Source organism: Thamnophis elegans, chromosome 8, assembly GCF_009769535.1.
Source record: "Thamnophis elegans isolate rThaEle1 chromosome 8, rThaEle1.pri, whole genome shotgun sequence".
NCBI lineage: Eukaryota > Metazoa > Chordata > Lepidosauria > Squamata > Colubridae > Thamnophis > Thamnophis elegans.
The window spans coordinates 24,250,431-24,266,082 of record NC_045548.1 but is presented as its reverse complement, the minus strand read 5'-3'; the positions used below and the strand labels follow the sequence as shown (position 1 = coordinate 24,266,082).

The 15,652-nt window shown below is 36.7% G+C and overlaps 1 protein-coding gene across 1 annotated transcript in view; it reads right to left on the bottom strand.

The window, feature by feature from the left end:
- The window catches only part of PIEZO2 (piezo type mechanosensitive ion channel component 2), a 230,584-nt gene extending 216,584 nt beyond the window's left edge, over positions 1-14,000 (bottom strand). The window contains exon 1 of the mRNA XM_032223228.1: positions 13,324-14,000. Coding sequence (XP_032079119.1) covers positions 13,324-13,387 — 64 coding nt within the window. The 5' untranslated portion in view covers positions 13,388-14,000. The remainder of the gene's footprint in view (positions 1-13,323) is intronic.
- Between the last annotated feature and the right edge of the window lie 1,652 nt (positions 14,001-15,652).

Sequence of the window (15,652 nt, the reverse complement as noted above, 5' to 3'; positions counted from 1 at the left end):
CCCTGCTACCTTGGAAGAGATACCTAGCTCCAATGAAGGTGAAGTCATACCTAAACTAGATGACGAATCAAGTTCTGACTTTGAAAATGATACAAGACCAAGATTGTTTTCTCAGGAGGAGATGAATGATTTGGTAAGAGACTTGAATCTTCCCAAAGATGCTGCTGAGTTACTCGGATCAAGGCTGAAAAGAAGGAATTTATTGTTGCCAGGAGTGTCATCTTCATGGTTCAGACATCGTGAAAAAGAGTTCGTTCCTTACTTCGCCCAGGAAGACAAGTTGGTTTATTGCATCGATGTCAAAGGTCTGATTGGTCAATTTAAAATCCAATATGATTCAGAGCAATGGCGTCTTTTTATAGATTCTTCAAAAAGAAGTCTCAAAGCAGTTTTACTCCGCAATGTTTTTTACGCTTCCATACCTGTAGGTCATTCCGTACACTTGAAGGGAACCTACGAGAACTTGGAATTGGTTCTTCGTAAACTTAAATATGAAGACCATGGTTGGCAAGTGTGTGGGGACTTGAAGGTCTTGTGCATGCTGCTTGGGCAACAAGCTAGGTATACCAAATACCCTTGTTTTCTGTTTCTATGGGACAGTCGAGACCAACAAAATCACTGAACCAAGAAGAGTTGGCAGCCGAGGGTGCTAACAATTGGTGAAAAAAATGTCCTCTGAGAAACTTTGGTACCTTCCCATAAAGTTCTTCTACCACTTCTCCACATAAAATTGGGATTGATGAAGCAATTCGAAAAATCACTTCCAAGAGATGGAGAATGCTTCAAATACTTGGTCACCAAGTTTCCATGCCTGTCAGATGCAAAATTGAAGGAAGGTGTGTTCATCGGACCAGACATTAGAAGGCTTATAGTTGATCAAGAGTTTTTCAATACCATGACAGATCCTCAAAAAGAAGGGCGGATTGCATTTAAAGAAGTCGTACAGAAACTTTTAGGCAATAACAAAGATCCTCACTACAAAAAGATTGTTGGAAGAATGCTGAAAGCATTTCAAGCTTTAGGTTGCCTGATGAGTTTGAAAGTGCATTTCCTCCAGTCCCACCTTGACTACTTTCCTGAAAATTTGGGAGCTGTGAGTGAGGAACAAGGTGAATGATTCCACCAAGACATTAAAGAGATGGAAAGGAAATACCAGGGAAAATGGAGCATTACAATGATGGCAGACTACTGTTGGATGCTTCAGAGAGACATTCCAGATACTACTCACAAACATAAATGCACCAAGAGGAGCCTCACAAGGAAGAAGAATCAAGTTTAGTGTGTGTAGGTGAGCTCATTTCAGTTCAAAAAAGGATTTTCATGAAAATATTGTAATAAAACTTTAATTTTAAAAGTCTATTTCCATTTATTTTGAGGTATTGCCTTATTTAACATAGTTACCTAAATTGTCAGGAAACGTGATGTCCTATGACAAAATGGAGGTCATTTTCGGATTCAGCGCACCAAAAAACAGAGATTACGTGGAATAACCAAAACAGCTCTCGAAAACATTTTTTTTGCAGACCTGTGCTATTATAGGTTTTTTATCTTTTGTTAATATTTTTATTGTTTTAATAAGCTGTTAGCCAGCCAAAATTCTCATGAGATAGGCAGCCATATTAATCCATTAAATAAAAATTTCTTAAATAAATAAATAAGCCTTATTTATTTACATATAATCTAACTTTATTAAATAAAAACACAAGAATAAAATATAAGCAATAAGAAAAAGATTTTTTTTAAGGCAAAGCTAAGGAAAAAAGCAAGATGAAAGCACAGAAAAAAGAATAAGAAAAAGTAAAGGAATAGAAAAAGTACCATTTTTTCTTTCTTTGGTACAGATATAGATTAAAAAATACATACATCTTTTATTCTAAAGTTAACAATAGTCTACATTATTTCTATAATGCCGTATCATTCTAGTCATCAAATCCCAAAATCAAAGTTTTATTTCTTTCAGTTTCTTGCAAAAGTCTGTGGTTTCCAAATAATAATAAAATCATTTCTTTAATCAAAGTTGTCCATTTCATCATTTCCTCTAATTACATCAACTTCACCAACCATTTTTCCATTGTAAGTCCTTCCATCTTCCACATATAGAAGTCTCACTGCTGTCACCATATATAAAATCAAAACTCCATAAGATCTCTCTCGTTATTTGTCCATTGTCCCCAAAAGAAAAGTCTCTGCTTTCAATTGGACATTCACTTTTATAATATTCTGGATCAAAATACATATTTGATCCCAATATCTGCCAGATGTCTTACATGTCCATCAAAAATGGAAAAAAATTAACTCAGCTTGGTTACGTTTCCAACAAATACCTGAAATTCCGTTATACATTTCTGACAATTTGTCTGGTATCAGATACCAGCTGCACATCATTTTATAGAAGTTTTCTTCAAGTTTATAATTCAGTGTAAATTTCATCCTTTCTTCCACATAGCCTCCCATTGATGAATCTGTATGTTATATCCCATTGTTTTTGCCCTTTTTATCTTACATTTATTTATCTATAGAGAGAGAGTGATTAGTGTGGATACAATAGCAAAAGCACAAGTGTTCAGCAAAGGCTGTGATGAAGTTATTTCTTAAGACTTTCTGAGACTGATGTAGACCATCAATTTGTAAAATATACAATTTTAGAGCAAAAAAATTGAACATGTATTGGTGGCTCAAATGTGGAGAAGCCTATATTGTACATATTAAGTCTGTTTTTAATCCTGTTTGCTAAAAGGCCTCAGAATTACAGTGTTCATTAATTAACTTATTAGTAACAAGAATTGGACTGGACTGAACTGGACAGTAGGACTGTTTCATCAGAAGGACTGCACCTCTTAATGCAGGGGTGTCAAACTGGCAGCCCGCAGGCCAGATGCGTCACACACAGGCCACATTGACCTCATGTCCATGGAGGACAAAAATGTCATGATACGTCACGTGACAGCAACGTGACACCATGAGTTTTATACCTGAACTTAGTGCTTTCAGTTTTGCTCATAATTTGAGGTATGGGGTTAGAATTATCATTTTGTCGTTCCAGAAATGATTCTGTTAACTACCGTTTAGGCCAGTGTTTCTCAACCTTGGCAACTTGAAGATGTCGGGACTTCAACTCCCAGAATTCCCCAGCCAGCATTCGCTGGCTGGGGAATTCTGGGAGTTGAAGTTCGGACATCTTCAAGTTGCCAAGGTTGAGAAACACTGGTTTAGGCCCTAAATTATTTAATAGCTGCAAGAATATTTGATGACCAGTTTCTTCTTTTACATTTATATACACCGGTATATACCGGTGGATTGAGTGACAAGAAAGGACTTATTTTTTAAAAAAAATCTTTTGTTGCCTTTACTTTGTCCTTCCTCACAAAAGTCTCTCTTTGGGAGTGCATCTAATCTACTCTGTTGTACTACACAACTGCAATTTATAAAGTCAGGCACTGAGACACTTTGAATGCAACTAATAAAGTATTTTAGTTTTATATTTTAAAACATAAATCTATCTAAGACAAAAATCCTGAAAGCTGGATGGCAGTTGCAGAACAGATAATTGAACCAGATTGGAAACAGATCGAGAGGCAGGAAAAAAAAGCAAAAAGCAATGATGTCAAGGTAGAGAAATCCCTCTTAACACTACACTGATAGATACAGTAAGTACTCCTGGTTATTTTATCAAATTGTAATAAAGCCCTTAAACATACCATGTTAAAAAAATTACATGAAAAAGTAGACAAGAATGAGTACTTATGGATATATGCCTTTCATTTCTTTATAAACTGTCATTAAAAGCACCTTACAGAGTAACTAATTCTATCAATGTATCTGTGCTCATTAAGTTTTAACCAAAACATGAGGAAAGATTGCTTCCACTTCAGATGATAGCCTTTCTGGCTTGGAGCCTGGATAGAAAACACAATAAGTTTGTCATGTCCCTATTTGTTTGACATTATTAGGCAATCACACAGTATAATAGGAGAAAACAAGTGATGACTGATGCAAGATTGCAAATTCACACATTCAAATTAATGAACTTTGACGTATAATGTCAAGCAGTTTTCTTACTCTTTCAGGTAGGAAATGGAAAATAACTGTATATAACTTAACTTTCCAAATCTAGTGCTATTCTCAAATTTCAACTATGCTGTCCGAAAATTCAACACATCACAGAAGGTACAGGTTGAAGAAGCCTGAAGTAATCAGCCATTTGTATGTAACTTGTGTGTGATTAAATTAAATGCATTTAATTTAATTAAAATTAACATTGAAGTCAACTTTTGCAATACTCCTGCAGGTTCAATTTTTGCTAACCTAGCCAATACAGTCATGGATATCTATGTTATGCAGAAACACCTGCATTCACACTTCCATGCAGACAAGATAAAGCATCCAATCCCCAGAGATTTAAATCATTTGAAACAGTTTTAAAAGGCTTCTTAATACCCAAAGGAGTTTATATTTTGTTGATGAAACATGCCCTCAGTCTTTTAAACAATAAAATAAAGAGAGATACTTCCAACAATAATAGAATGTATTCATTAACATAAAAGACAGATTAAAAAGCAGCATAACACTATAATTTTGGGGGGGAAAACTAATGAGTTTCACATATTAAAACATTGCAGGAGAAATGTTTAATTCTTGATGCACTGAAAATAGTTTAGACTTCAGCAACAGCTTAATACATTGAATTGCTACTAAAAGTTAAGCCTTAAACTAGGGTTCTTCTCTCACCTTCCATTTTTTTGAATTTCCTAATATTATTTTATATTTATAGGCTATGCTATATCACTACCGACAGCCCTCAACCTATGAGCATAATTGAGCCTGTATATATCATAAATCATGCTGGGCATTAAGTGATTCACCTTATGACCACATCTGATTTTACAACCTTTTTTGTAGCAGTCATTTAAATGAAATGGTGACATAGTAAATGCTGCAGTTATTAAGCAAACACCACAGTTGTTTGCTTCACAATGTGTTCACAATGGGTATTTTTTGCTGGAAACCAGAACCAAAGCCTAGTTTCCAACAAAACAATCATAAGTTGTGGTCATGTGGACATGGGATACTGCAAATTGCCCTAAATATGCGCTAATTGCCAAGCAGCCAAAATGCAATCTTGTGAGTGTGGGGGCTGCCAGCCATCATAACGTCAAATTCGGTCTCAAGTCGAAGATTATTTATAATGCTAAGAAAGATTAGGCTGGCCATTAATTGCACTTAAAACAGTGTTTCCCAAGCCTTTTCCTTCATCTACCCAAAACCACTTATCCAAAAGTCCTTTTTACATAATATAAGTTAAAAAAAAAAAACACTTAAGTTAATTTAAATATCTCAGTTGTGATTGGGTAATGACCAGAGATGGATTGCTGTGGGTCTGGTCCGGTCTGGGCATATCGGTAGTGGCCCGGAACAGCTGAGAGAGTACTGGTATGGTGGCTCTTTTGGCCAACCCACCCACCTGCCCTCTATACCTATTTTTATGGCAAATAGCAAAGTGCCCATGTGGACAGCATAAGTCAGGCACGTGCACAAACAGAACCCACGAGTGCGTGATCAGCATACCAGTAGTGACAGTAAGAGCAACCCATCACTGGTAATGACACACACCCATTACCCAAAGAAAAAAACACTTATACCCAATTTCAGATAATTTACCCTGGTCTTCAAGAATATGCATTTCTGTGGATCAGTTTTTCTTAAGAATGAAGGCAAATTCTTGAATGCAGTGCTTCCTAGACTGAGGTAAATTATCTAAAACTGGATATTCTCCATGTTGGCTGGGGAATCCTGAGAATCGAAGTGCAGAAATCTTAAATTGTCAAGGTTAGGAAACACTACTGTAGAGTAAAGCAATTCTTTCTAACTTGGTTCCCATGTACATGAAATTAAAGCTACACACAACAAATAAACTACTTACTAAACTAATTGTGGGTTCTCAAAAATAACATACCTAACATTCTACTTTCTTGGTCATGATACCTATATCAAAGAAACATATTTTGTTTGCTTCTTGGAGATTGGGAAAACACTTTTTCATTTAAAATAGAACCTCTCCTCTTCATCTTCCCCATCAGTCATATTGACTGATTTGTCTGATTAATTATGTCTCATCAAGTAATGTGAATTTTTAGCAACCATAGAGATAAATTTTATCCCTGATGATCTCTCCTAACCCAATAATTTGGTCTTCGAATTGTGCATACATCACCTCTGTAACGAAATCTATTTGCTTGGCTACTAGCTGTCCTCTTCTTCTCTTTCCCTTTCCCAATATTAGTGCCTTCTCCAGAGAGCTAGATTTTGGCATAATCTATCCAATGTCCAATAATTTGAGTCCAGTCATTTATATGTTGCGAGAATTCTGGGTTAATTTTCTTCAATGTCCTATTCATTTGTTTTCCTGTCTGCCTATGGTATTCTCAGTTTTCTTCAACATGACATTTCAAAGGCATCAATACTCTTTCTGTTCTGCTTCTTCAAAGTCCAGGGAGCATTAAGGAATTCCCCAATTACAAGTCTAAGAAAACATTATCTGAACAAGCTCTCTATCTCTGAGAGACATGTAATGCAAATACTCTGCCACATAATTTACCCTCAGATTTGCCCAAATAATAAATAAGCACAGATCTATATGCATAACACCTCTGAACTCTGAAGTGCTAGATTTCAAAGAAATACAGACTAAATAAGAATCCGATATTACATCAGAGCTTTCACCAAATTTTAAGAAACAATTTCAGGATTGTGGAATAAACAAGTACCCCATTTATCTGCTAGCTATTTCTGCTATTTTTTAAATTAAGGGCTGGGAGGAATTTATTTAATTTACATCCCTGCTTTGCCACCCAAGAATGGCACTACAGGAAGTTTGTGTTCTTTCCTTATGGTGAACTAAGTTGTAAAATTAAGAAGAGATATTGCCTCAAACAGAAATTACATCCAGCAGATTTTTCAGGACACAGTACTGAAACTAGCCAATAACTCAAAATATAAGATATTCAAACATGCATTTGTCTTTAATGCTAATTTGCAAGCATAGTATCTTGCTCAAGATTATCTCATTATTTGTTGACATCCAAAGAAACATAAATAAAAACAGGACAGTTCTGAAGCTTATGCTTGCTGGGTTTTGTAATCTTTTTGAGGTGCTAGTTTTAACAAAAAGAGCAGTTATATTTAAAATCAATACTTAGCCCCCTTTTTTCTTTTAGTTTAAAAGTCTAAATCTTCAGAAATTTTCTGGAAGTCTGAAAAGAAAAAACTCTGCAAACGTCTAATAATAGAATTCCACATTGTCATTCAAACCAAATTATTTGTTTACATAGATATACCACGTTACATTTAATTACCTTAATATTTTATTTTTTAAATTAATATAAATTAATGTGATTATCTTAATTAATATGACTATCTTCACACTGCACTAGGATAAAAGCATATGCCATTTTCCCCTCAAAATGTCCTCAAGATTCATAATTTGCCATAATTACACACAATACAAACTAATTTGGATGGATATTTTGCTCATCATCCAATTAAAGTTTATTTATTTTAAATCCCTTTGGGACTTCATCCCAAGATAATTATACTTTTTTTCCCCTCCTTATATAGAAACCATACCATGTGTGTAACTTTGGCTGACTGCATACCAGCTATTATTCTCATTGGCTATTTCCATTTTCTACTATTATTAAGTTCCACACCCAGAGCACCAAACTATAATTCAGTAAATTTTTCTCCCATGAAGATTTTCCTGAAATTAATTAATGAAGACATCTGCCATTTTATTTTACATCAGAAGCAAGAAGTTAAATCATCTAGTATTTCTTCAACATAAAACGGATGCCAAAATGGCATGTTATTATGTATTTTATGTACGGAATAAGAGTGTGCCAAACATATCTGAAAGAGACCCAGCTGGAGAAAGGCTGATCTAAGCAAATCATTTTGAGGCTCAAAAAGTATGTTGACTGCATCCAAACATTGTGTCTTTGCTTCTAAAATGTTCTCTTTATTTGTGCCATAAGATGATACAATCAATTAGTGTGCTCAAGATTATACATAAATTAAGCAAAAGTTGACAAGATTTATGTTGTTCCTGTTGGGTTGTTTAAAAGACTAGTTCAGGTCAGTTCATCATGGATCAAATACACAGATAGCATGAGCAAAATATTTAAACACTGGTTTAAACTTGATATACACATTTGGCGTTGATATGGAACTGGCTTCTATCACTAGATTTTTAGTGTTGTGGGGTTTTTTTTGTTTCATAATATTCAAAATCTCATTCTCTGATCTACATCTGAAAAAAATGAGTGTTTAACTAAGTTGATTTCCTAAGCCAAATTAATTTATATATTCAAAACTATCATAGACATGCTCTGCACTACAAAATCATTACAAAATTAATAATTTTAAGCTGATGGAAAAAATATCAAATATATTGAGAACAGTAATGAAGTGAGTTAACATTTCATTTTTACCAGACCCACCGCCTCAATAGGGATGTTGCAATCCTACAGTAGAACAAACCATACAAAATTGTTCCAACAATTATGGAACAGATCAAAAGAAGATATAATTCTGAAAAAAAACCTGAAATAATTCAAACAGCAATATCTTATCTCTTAAAAGAGGTTATTCTTATTGTTTTTTCCTTTTTTCAAGGAACTGAAAGAAACTTGACATTCCCTTTAAACTTTAGTGTCCTTCTAATTAACATTGTTTGCTGCAAATTTCAGGATCTGCAAAATTGCTCTCATAAAATTTCAAACAAATTTTCTTAAAATCCAGTGATTCCAATATAAAATCCAAAACAAATATTCAATACAAAATTCTGTTCAAATTTTCTTGAGATCAATGATCCATAAGTCAACCACAAGTAAAAACATCTCCTTCCTACACCTGACAAAGCTCAAAAAAACATGAGTATAACAGAAAACTGATTACTCCTGTCATTTTGTTATCCATTTCTTGGCTTGCACTAGTTCCTGCAGTTTTCTTGGAAAGATTTAGTTTTGCCATTGGCTTCTTTTTACAGCTGAGAGACAATGACTGGCCCAAGGTCACCCAACTGGCTCTGTACCTAAAGCAGGACAAGAACGCATAGTCTCCTGGTTTCTAGGCTGATGCTTTAACCACTACACCAAACCGGCTCTCAGGTCAATTGTAAAATGGTCATTAGAATGAAACTGCATTTATAGGAAGACAACATCAATTCACTTTCTAAAAAAAAAAGAAAAGCAACAATTAAGCCTCCAGGGGAAACCTTTACAAACACACAATATCTTAGAAACTCAATTCCAAACCTTATGGAACAAGATTTTTTTATAGTGTAGCAAGCCTTTATATATGTCAGTTTCAATGATGATATTTGAATTAAATTATTATAACATATAATGTTGGCCTGATTTAGGATGCAGATTGAATTGTCATATATTTGACATGCATCTGTAAAACTAAACATCATTTACAATTTGATGCATAAATACAGCTTGAAGTTTAAATGTTGTGATGCATCTGTTATTGTGCAGAATAGTCAGCTGCCTCTGATTATCATGTAGAAAAGCTACTCATTTCTTTCTCATTAAGTTATGTAAAATATGCAATAATATATCAAAGTTGTACACAATGAGAAAAAGCAACGGTAATCAACAGGATTCTTGTGAGAACAGATTTAGAGACTCCCAGGAACCTTTTGAGAAGAAATTTTCACAATGAAAGCCTGTATCAGCAATCTAAACATATTTATCACTGTGCAGAAGTCCAGGAATAAATTTGCATTTACAAATATTCTTGCATTTTCTATTTATCCCTCTTGAACTACTCCAAAAGCCTGAGCAGACAAGTAAATGTAAATCATATCTTGAAATATCCTGCAGGCTGGATTACATGATAAAAAATAACAATATGTTCATCTGAAAAGAATTATAATTTCCCATCTTCCCATTTCATCCTCAAGAATATGTAACTGCAAGGCTAAGTTAAGAACTAGTTACATAGTCATGAGACATCAATAAGTTACACAAAGGGAAAACACTTCCTGGATCACCCAAAGTTTATAGACTTGGGTCCTGCTTTACAACAACCTGTATATCTATCTATAAAATTCACAAGAGGCTACATTTCATAGTAGCCAGGCAGTAGGGAAACAAAACCTTTTATCACTGGCATAGTTCAAAGATACAAACAATTGTACTGATTTATTTGCAACTAACACATTCAGTATTTTTTTTAAAAATGAGGGCAAAGTGTCAAAAAGGAAGAGGAAAGGGGCATTTTGAAGTTATTCAAAGTGTTACAATGTTGCAAACCCTCTATTATAAAGGAAAGGACATGGGAAGTAAACTGCTTTTCTGAGGGTGAATGAATTATGTGGGGCTTCAGCTACAATATTTCCCAGATAATAAATAAAGCAATCATCATAATTAAGACCAATTCTATGAGCAGGCAGCGCTGGACAGCTTCCGATTCTTATGAGTTACGAGAAAATCTGAGATAAGTTGATTTAGAGGTACTTGTAGAGCATAAAAGCACTGCAACCTGGGCATCAGCCTTGACAAGCTCATCCGGCTGCTTAAAATGCTGAAAGCCCTTAATATATGGGATGAGTTCCATAAGTGAACAGAATTAAGAAAGCTGTAAGGAAATCCAGAATATCAAGGTTTGCAATCTCTTAATCTGAAGCAGAAGAGGATGTAGGCACAGATTACAGAAGATGCTCCGCTTTAAGGACATGCTAAATCATTCTTAAGCATACTTTTCTCTCAAATGATTCTTCATGCTTGAACCATGAAGTACTTGTGTTGCCCACAGAGTCCCTTCCATTTAAGAAAGAGGAAAATGTGCTTGTATCATAACGGTGCTGCAAAGGCAGATTACTTCTATGTTAGAAGACTAGTTCATTTTCTCACTGCACAGAAGGCTGAGAGACAAAGATCTTGCATTCATCTAGTGTCAAACTGCTTAATTACTATTACTGGGTGATACTGAAGGGGGATAAGAACAATGTTGCCCTCTTAATTGGTGTTCCACTCACTGTCCTATGATTTGCTTAATCATAATTAGTTCAACAATATACAGAAACCCAGTTTATGCATAATTGCTATTTGTGATTCCCAAATCTTAATAGCTGGCTTCATAAAATAAGAAAAGCTGAAACTATCAAGTACAACACTATGGCTTAAAGTGATATAGGAACTATGCTAGGAAAGAAGATGACTGAGGTTTGAGTTGTTCAGTCATCTTTGCACTAAAGGTGTCATTATTGTTATGAAAAGGGGGAACCATGTGATTTTCAGTATAGTCTTCACTGTCCTGTCCTATTTTAAGATTCTCAAATAATGAAAAGTCGATGGCATGTGGTGCCATTTCCAAATTCTACCCTTGTCTAGAGCATGCAGATTACTATATCAATTTTATCTGCTCAGGAAGTTTAACCTCCACTTTGTAACCCTGTGTAGAATAAAAACATTGTATGACACCCAGAGTCACTTGCTTGTGAGGGGTGCGGCTACACAAATTAGATACATAAGTAAATAATAAAATAAAATAAAAAGATTTTGAGGATGCTGAACTGAAAAGGCTAGATTTATTTTGATACATAACTTTAGATCATCCACTAGAAAAAAAATAGCATTGTGTTCAATGGTAGTCCCATAATTGTTACAAAGGTAATTTTGGGATGAAGGTGAGTAGTGAAAAGTGTTTGTGTGTGTTCCATAAGAAATATGTTTCTTCAACTCGCAGAAGATAAGGTTCAGAGAGTTGTATAGATTTTCCAACCAACATTTCTTAGTGTTGCCTCTTAATCATATGGTCCATTTACATAGTACAGTAGTATTTTGTTAGCAGAGAACTTTGTGCCAAAATGTTTTCTGAGAAGGTTTAGGTACTCTGTTTTGTTTCAGAGTAATTTAGTACTGTCTCCAAATCATGTAGGCAGTATATCTAAGACACCAACAACAGAACAGAAAACCTAAACTGGATTTATAATTACAAGTTCCAGGTTTGGGGAATGTACCTACACAGCTTTTAAGCCAAGCCACTAATAAGCCTACAAATATCTTGAGACATAAACTATAAATAAAAAACAAACATAAGAAACTGATTTCAACCTAATTTCTAATAAACAAAAGCATTCCACATGTGAAGCTGTAGCTCAGTGTGAAGCTATTTCTAAAAGTGATGGCTTTCCAATTTAACTTAATAATTAGTCCAAATCAACCAGATGAAATAAACACTTCCAGTTATTTTATAAATTAATCTAAAAGCTGGATCCAACAGACTGATTTATTTGCCTGAACACAGAGTTTATAGTTTGGCATACACTTTATAATAATCCTAAAAATATTTACTGCAAAGGATTGAATTGAATAGGATTACTGCATATCAAGTGTGCTGCAACCTAAAAATCTAAAATGATTCATTCATTCATTCCATTTCCTGTTTCTCCAAAGTTCAGACACAAATTACTGTCATTAATGACTTATTAGCTAAAATAATTGCCATTATCATACAAATTAATGGAGATAGGAAAAACATATTTCATTCTCTAATATATGTCTAGTTTTTTTAAATAAAAAAGTAGAGTAAATTTTCAATTAAACAAAATAAAACATTTAAATATGTATTCCATGTAAGAATATTTTCTCAGTTGCAATCATTAAACAATTATGTTCTGTTTGAATCAATGGGGGATATTGTCCTACAAATGTATTTACAGGCTTCTTCCATGCCTGCTGCATTGGAAACTGCCTAGATCTACATAGACTGCAACAGAAGTCAACAAATAATGTGAAAACTTTATGCAGATTTAGGTTGCAATCCTCTATCTACTCACCTGGGCTAATGCATGGTTGAAGGATTTATCTCTGAAAAAATATTGTCAAAGCCTGCTTATAGATACAGTGCCAATGGAGCCAATATAATCTTTATCCATTTATCTGAAAGAGTGTATATTTAACTTAATATATTACTTTTCAACAGAGGAATGTAAAACTAATATGAATCCTGAACGTGAATTAAATGTCCATTTAATTCCATGTATATCAGATAAGATCATTTGGAAAGTTTTAAAAAAAATAAGAACTAAAGGCTACAAATGAAGCTATTCCCTCCGTATACCCACAATCTCTTGAGAGGGGAATACAGTAGATCCCATACTTCAGCAGAAAGCAAAAGGTGCCCTAATTTTACAGAAAACCAATTCCAAAATACACGACGTGTCCTAGTTATACCAAGCAAAGGCAAGCCCTATTTCTAGCAAGAAAAAAAAGTCCAGCCACACTATTCATATCACGCAAGTCAAACTTCACCTACCAGTGACTAGACAGATGGGAAGGAGCAATCTGAAGATTAGTCCACACACGACTTCCGTGGCCATCGCTAGGAGATCGGACCAAGAGGAGCCTTAGAGAAACAAAGGACAGCCGTCCGCTTTGCAATGTCAATAGGCACGGGCAACTTTCTTGGGTCCGCTCTCCTTCAGGGCTGGAGCAAAGAAGCCTGTCCCTCGGGCTCCGGTTTAAAAATCCCTCAAATAAAAAGAGAGTCAAACTCCCAACAACTACCGAAGTCAATCGAAGTTTCAATCAAGGCGCTTCGTTTGTGCCGCAAAGCGAGTCTTCCTTTCTTTTTTTTGAAAAAAGAAGTTTTTTCACTTGACAACCATTTTGCCCTGGCCGGCATTGGGAGCGGGGGCGAGGTGCCGACGGCTGCCTTTCGCTATTCAAGCCGTCTGATGGGGCGCATGGTAATAGCCGGCCGCGTCGACCCGGGATGGATCCTGAGAGATTCCCGGCCGTAACAAGAGACGCCTAGTCGGGGAACAGAACTCGGGACGGCAGCCGCGCGCTCCAGGCGAGGAGTTACCAAGCCTTCCCAAGAACTAGGGAGGAGGCATCGCGGGAAGCGTCCGAAGGTGCCGAGCGGCGAGCGCACTCAGCGCCACAGGGGCTAGAAGAGCGGCGCGCGGAGAGCTCGCCTTCCTCGCTGCGAAGCTCCCGCCCGACGCCGCGGCTACTTTTCTCCACTTCAATGAAATTGAACGTGGCCCCGCCTCGCTCGAGTGGGCGGCCCGACGGACGGGGCTGTCTGCCTTATCCTGACCAATAGCAAGATAAGGAGGAAAAAATCTGAGATTCCTCCTGCGCCGGAGTTGGAGGCAAGCGGAGTTCACTTCCCGCCCGAGCCAGTCCTGTCTCGGTGCTGTTGAGGGACTTAACTCGAGGCTCGGGCTAGGGCCAAAGGCTGGTTGTGTTCTGGCGGGAACCAGGCGCAGGTCAAGTGCTGCTGTTAAGTTAGCGAAGTTCTCTTGTCAATCCTTGAACAGTCTTTCCGTTCTCCATTGGGATCATCTGCCATCTCTGTATGGCCACTAAAGGCGGGGGGGGGGCGCAGAGGCGTGGAAGAAGGGCTGGCCCAATGGCCTACCAGGGATGCCTCGCAAGTGTGCAAGGGAGCAGAAGGCGAGGCTGCCACATTTGCTCTCCTTGCCTCCTGCTGTCAGGGAAGGGCGCCGCCCCGAAAATCTAGCGCCGGGATCGTATGTTTTCCTCCTGCGCCTTCCTGGGAGAGGTAGAACCGGGGGTAGCTGCCGGGGACCGTGATAAAGCTCCCTAGATTAGATAAACCCTTCCATTCCCCACAGTCCAGTCAGATCTGAAGAAGCTTCTTGGATGAGAAGGGGAACATTTTCAAAGAAAAACCAGAAAGTCCAGTTGCCTCTTGAAAAAGCACCTTTGGCACAATCATGACCTGGACGACTGAGAATCTCCATAGATCTCACTAGACTAGAGTTGGAGTCCAGGTGGTAGTCCTTGCCCACAGTTCTGACTCAGTTTACCTTTAGCTTTCTTCTAGCTTTCTTCCAGGATGTTTTCCAAGTTTCCAGCCCAGGTTAAGGTCCTGGTCTTTTTCCAGAAGAATTCCATCCAAGTGTTATCCAAGCTTGACTCTGCTTAGCCCAAGGAGAGTCCCCCAAGTGTTTTCTCTTGCTGAGATGGTGGTAACTTGGACTGAGCCAGGATCCTCCTTCTCAGGAAAAGCAGGGAAAGCTCAGGTAAATGAGCCATCCCAGGGCCTCAAATGCAGAGGCAAGTTGGCGACGTTTTGAGCGGTAGAAGCAAGAAAAGTCAAACAATGTTTTAAAAACGTAAGAAAAAGCAAAGAAATCAATTAAACACCAAAGCCAGTATTTCCCTCCCCTTCTCAATTCAAGTAAATTTCTCAAGGAAGAAAAAGATGGCAAATTAAGATGAAAGCATGGGAGGATCTTTGTCAGATGAAAGAGCCACACATTAAATGAACTAATTATTTGGGTGTTTGTATATTTATATACATGAACAATGTTTTCTTCTAAACTGCTCCCAGAAATCATTGCAGCATACACTTGGAGTCATATTCTTTTTAAAAAATTGGTCTGAACAGCCCATCATTTGTTTGTTGGTTTGTATAATTTACCTGCACAAAGGAAACTCTCTCTCTGACTAATAAAGAACTTGGGCTGAATCAGCCAACAATTGGTTTGCTAGTGACTATTTCCTATAATGCTTTAGTTAGCTCTCAAATTAGTCAATTATCAAGAATTAACATTTATCCAAATGCCTCTTGTACTCAATTTATTGGATGAGCTCTTATGTTTATTCTT